Source organism: Chrysochloris asiatica, unplaced genomic scaffold, assembly GCF_000296735.1.
Source record: "Chrysochloris asiatica unplaced genomic scaffold, ChrAsi1.0 scaffold00032, whole genome shotgun sequence".
Lineage (NCBI taxonomy): Eukaryota > Metazoa > Chordata > Mammalia > Afrosoricida > Chrysochloridae > Chrysochloris > Chrysochloris asiatica.
Genome location: NW_006408550.1, coordinates 21,359,936 through 21,365,654, shown reverse-complemented (window position 1 = coordinate 21,365,654; position 5,719 = coordinate 21,359,936). Strand labels below are relative to the sequence as shown.

Here is a 5,719-nt window from a genome sequence, read left to right as displayed (position 1 = left end):
TTTAAGAGAAGTTATCTTTCTAGTAAATAGGAATTAGGACTTTGAATATGGAAGAAGGGAGATAACTTAAAATTTTCACCATGAGATCTTACAACTAATAATTTTTTACTGTACTTATGGTGCATGTTTGTAGTAAAAAAAATCCCCAGAATGTTGCAAGGAAGGTTTTTGGGCATCAAATAATGATACTATTTTGCAGAATTCACTTGGATGCCAATATCATATAGAGAAATTCCTTTGACATGTAGTTGTTTCATTTTTTGTGCTTTTAAGCTGGATATATGGTCTCTGCAAATACAACTGTACTATATTTGTAAATTGTATTAGTAAAAAAGCACTACAGACCTAAGCAGAGGTCACGGCATGGAACCGCCACCACTGCTGGCGCTGCAAAGTCTTGAGTACTAGGTTGCCGCCATGGCCTACTGCCGGCAAGAAGGGAAAGATCAAATTGTATTTGTGACCAAAGAGGACCATGAAACTCCAAGCAATGCAGAGCTGGTGGCTGATGAGGAACATGCACAGAGGATGTCAACAGGTCAGACTGTGTAAACCAGTTCCAGGCCATGCAGGAATGCATGCAGAAATACCCAGACCTCTATCCCCAGGATGATGATGATGATGATGATGATGACAATGAGGAAGATAAGAAGAAGCCAGAAGGTTTAGAGAAAGCATCTCCAACTGAGGCTACTGCAACCCAAATGGAGAAGGGCTCAAGCTAATGAGGCCACAAGAACACTGGGTGCCTGTCCTTCTGCGTCAGGTGGATCAGGAGACCTTTTATGAAATGCCTCTTGGTCACTCGCAGAGAAAGTGTCTTTCCATCTTTTGTTCTGTGCACTGTAATGTACAAAATAACTTATTTTGAGGATCAGTGGTCTGGCTGGGCCCCTTAACAGATAAACTGAAAAAGAACAAGGTGTGTCCCCATTGAAACCTCTTGGTGAATATAGATGCCGCTTTTGAATTCTCTTTTCTCAGATTGCCCTCAATTTTGCCACTTTGAAATAATGTGCTGAATATTCTCAGCAATCAAAAATCCAGGAGTGTTTCTTGTAAGTGAGCTGATTTATTCTAATCCATTATGTCCCTTTTCGTACATATCATACTCCTTTCAAAAAAGAAATGGATACAAAAACATCTTCCTTTAAAAATGCTGGCATGGGGCCATTCCAAATATAAGAGACTAGATCATCAGACACTTCTCAAAAATCACCTCGGTCTTGAGTATATGAGATGGTACTATGAGGTTGTTGGGTAGCTTCATTCCTGATCCATTTTGGTTTTCACATTTGCATTGAGCTGCAGGTTTTCTACATTTGGAATAAGGAGGTTTAGACTCTCCAATTTACAATCCCTCTATAAATGAAGGGAAAGGTTGACCATTCCTGTTTCTTTTTTTCCCCAAAAGCCCTGGTTTGGGGTCTCTGTTAGCACTTGTTCTGTCTCAGCCAGAGTAGGTACCATGTTCTTAAGTGTGGGGACCTAATTATCACCAGAGTAACAGCCCAAAGGGGGAATGACTTGAATTATAAAGTGGGGAAAAGAAAAAGATTTCTGCCTAATTTTGAATGTGTTCTTTGTTTTTACTAAAGATGTTTTTGATGTAAGAAAATGTAAATTTAAAAAATTTTTATTCTTTTTCTTCTTTAAAAAACAAAACAAACAAAACACTACACACCTACCAGCTGGTGAATCAGTGTGGCTTTCCTATTTTTATGATGTTGGAAGCTATGCCGCCGGTATTCAAAATGCCAACAGGATCACCCATGGTGGACAGGTTTTATAAGTGCTTCCAGATGAAGACAAACTAGGAAGAAAGGCTTGGAGATCTACTTCTGAAAATTAGCCAATGAAAACCTTCTGGATCACAACAGAATACTGTCCAGTATAGTAGTGGCAGATGAGCCCTCAGGTTGGAAGGCACTCAGAATGCACAGTGGCTGCAATGATGGAGGCAAGCATGCCAACAATCATGAATGGGGTGAAGAACCAGTCAGCCTCTTGTCCGTTGTGCGTGAGTCACTATGAGTCAGAGCTGAGCTAACAACTAGAATTGATGATAATGAAAAGAAGAGTGAAGACGCTGGGTCTGGCACCTCGCAGTTTTCCACACAGATCGTTAGACCCAGGCAATCCTCAGAGTCTATGAGGGTGAAAAGGTGGGTCCTACAGAGCTCTGGTAGCGTAGTGGTTATGAATTGTGCTGCTAACCCCAAGGTCGGCAGTATGAAACTACCAGCTGTTCCACGGGAGAAAGATAAGGCTTTCTGCTCCCGTAAAGATTTACAGCTTTGGAAACCCTGTGCAAAGTCTCTATGAGTCAGAACTGACTCCACAGTACTTAACAACAACAACAACAACTGAACCAAGCATGGAGCTGCCTCCCACCAGAGGTAATGCTTGTGTGCAATACCACCTCATCGTGTAAGCCACTTTTAGCAAAAATTCTGTTATTTGCAACTAACATCTCTAAGAGTGCTACAAGCAAGTGCAAGGATTGCTCTAAAACTCTGAGAGTCCTGCAGGAACTGGGAAAGATTTCCTGAAGACGATAACCCCAGCTGGATCGAACCCTCAGATCTGTAGCAGCCGTCACTGGGAGATGTGCAGGGTAGGTGTGCCCTGAATTAAGAAGTGATTCTTTGATCTTCTAAACAGTAGAGAATAACTTCCATAAGGAAGCATTTACAGTGGTTAGGTGGTATAAGGTCTTTATTTCACAAAACTTGAAAAAGAGTTGATTTTGAGAGAAACGGAATACCTGTAGAGTCATTTATATAGTCAATGAATACTTGCTGTTGTTAGCTGCTCCCAAGTCAGTTCCAGCTCACCAGGACTCTCTATAGGATTCACCAAGGAGGGTCTGGTGAGCTTGAACTGCTGACCTTATGGTTCAAACCCACCTTGTAATCCAGTGCATTAATGAGCAGCACCATACCCTGACTCCAAATAAATAAAAGGAAATAAAAATGTGCCCAAAAAGTATTTTCCTGTCAATGCATACAAAACTACTTTCTAGCTGAGGACGCAATTGCATACACACCACACAAAACAGTTTTGACTTGTGGGACATTGTATAAGAAGGCCTCGGCATAGTGGTCAAAGCATTGTACTCCTAATCAAATGTCTACCAGTTCAAACATACCAACCACTCTGCAGAGAAAAATATGAGACAGTCTGCTTTCGTAAAGATTTACAACCTTGGAAATGCTTTGGCGCAGTTCTGCTTTGTCCTATGAGGTGGTTATGAGACAACCTGCCAGCAGTGGGTGGATTTTGGAAAAGCTTTATTAGATGTCAGTTTTCACAAAATTATAGGGAATAATAGAATAACATTCACTGAATGCTTACATGGACCAGCTACTCTTCTAAGCGCTTCATGATTGATTCACTTAATTTTTATAACAACCCTATCAGAGAAGAATTATTTCTCCATTTTTACAAATTAGAATGCAGAGAGTTAAGTGACTTGCTCAAGCCAAACAGTAGGCAGTAACAGGATAAGAACCCAACTCATCACACAATATTGTGATCTTCTCTACTGTTTCTCTGTATCAGTTAGGTACTATCAAAGTATGTTTCTACACCTCATGCTTAGGACACATAGAGTTTTGAATACTGTAAGATCTTGTGGCTGTTGCTAAATGCAGTAGAGTAGGCTCTAACTCATAGCGACCCTGTAGAGGGTTTCCAAGGAATGGCTGGTGGGTTTCAACCATCAACCTTGTGACTAGCAGTCCAGTGCCAATCATACAGAGTATCTAGGAATAGTCATTTGTTTTTCTTAATTGCCAAATGGTTTTCAAAGATGTGTTGTTTTGTATTTCATCACTAGAGATTCATGATGGTCCTTTTCTTTAAAACTGATTTTAAAGGGTTGTTTTTCAAATATGCACTTGTTCAAATCCACCCAAGCAGTTGGTCTCCAATCCACCTGAGGTAAATAATGTGCATGAATGAAAAGGGACCACAGGATTTGTCCACAAAAGCACCAACAGGAGATAAGTTCACAAGAAAATCAGACACATCTCCTCACAGTCACGTTTTGGTTGTGCATGAAAAATCACTATTTTCTCTTCCCTGCTTAGAAATAAAGCTAAAAAATCAAGAAAAAGCAGGAAGATAGGAAATACGCAACACTGAAAAACCAGGAGAACAGCGAATCACCTCAAAACTGCAAAAAATCAAAAAGGTAGAATGTATCAAAAGAAGTAGTGATGAAGTAGGGCTGTGAGGGAAAGTTAGATCAAAAAAGAATATCTAGGATGAATTTGACCTGTCTTCTAATACCAAGTTCATAGCTTTCCCTCAGAACCCTTTTCCAACTTCATTCTTTTAAAGATAAAAAAATGATAACAAAATACAAAATAGAGATGGTAGTGGTGGTGGTGACTGTCATGGAGTCGGTTCCAACTCATAGCAACCTTGTATAGGGTTTCCCAGACGGTAAATCTTTACAGACCCAGAAAGCCTCATCTTTCTTCTGCAGAATGGCACTACGGTATCTTCAAACTGCTGACCTTGAACTTAGAAGTTCAACTAGTAACCACTCTGCCACCAGATGCTTTAAAGGCATAGGAAGTACATGAAAGACACAGGAAGTACATGAAAGACACAGGAAGTACATGAAAGTACACCAGTGTTCACCACAGCACTCTTCACAACAGCCCAACAACCCAAATGGTTCAACAAAATGTGGTGTATCTGTCCAATGGGATATTATTCCGCCATAAGGACTGTCTCTTACCCCTATCTAAGAGGACATAGACTTTCCCAATGGGGTTTCAGAATTACCATAAACTAGTCCTGGTGTGGCGCTGTGAGTTAATGTGCCACACTGCAAAGCCATTTGAACAGTAAGGTTGGCAGTTCAAGCTCACTAGCTGCTCCTATACAGGGTGGCTATGGGTCAGAACCGACTGGACAGCACTTAACAACAACAGTAGTCCTGGTGTGGCACTGTAGCGTAAGCATTGGTCCGCAAGGTGGGTTTGAACTGAAAATCCAACGTTTCAAATCCACCCACTACTCCTCAGAAACTGACTACATGGCACACCACCATCACAAATGACTACCAGGATCCCTGATGATGCAAACAGTTTATTTGCTCAGGTGCCAACAATTGATGCTCTCAGCTGCTAATCAAAGGTTGTAGGTTGGAATTCACCTTAGAAGAAAGGTCTAGCGATCTACTTCCAGAAAATCAGCCATGAAAACTCTATGGAGTTCATAGGTCACCATGGTCAAGCTTGACTAGACGGCAACCAGTAATGGTATTAAAAAGAAAAATTTTATTTTGGAGTTGATTGTAATTCATGATGACGCCTTGTGGATCAGAGTTTAAGAGTGCTCCATGGGGTTTTTAAGACTGATTTTTGTCAGAAATAGATTGTCGTTGGTCTTTCTTTCCGGAAACATCTAGGTCATTTTGAACCTCCAACCTAGCAGGCAAGCTCTTAACCATTTGCACAGCCCGGGACAACCAAGGGCTCCTGAACTCGTGTGGAATCTCATTAATTACACAGAAGTGGCAATCAGTGGAACCAATGGCTTATTGAAAGGTGTTGTTGTTGTTGTTATGTGCCGTGGAGTCGGTTCCAACTCATAGCAACCCGGTACAGGGTTTCCGAGGCTGTAAATCTTTACGGGAGCAGAAAGCCTCATCTTTCTCCCACGGAACAGCTGGTAGTTTCGAACTGCTGACCTTGCGGTT

General features: G+C 41.1%; 1 protein-coding gene across 1 annotated transcript in view; it reads left to right on the top strand.

Annotated features, from left to right (window-relative positions):
• The first annotated feature begins 417 nt into the window (after positions 1-417).
• The window catches only part of TMEM229A (transmembrane protein 229A), a 111,612-nt gene continuing 106,310 nt past the window's right edge, over positions 418-5,719 (top strand). The window contains exon 1 of the mRNA XM_006859368.1: positions 418-538. Within this exon, the coding sequence (XP_006859430.1) occupies positions 418-538 (121 nt within the window). The remainder of the gene's footprint in view (positions 539-5,719) is intronic.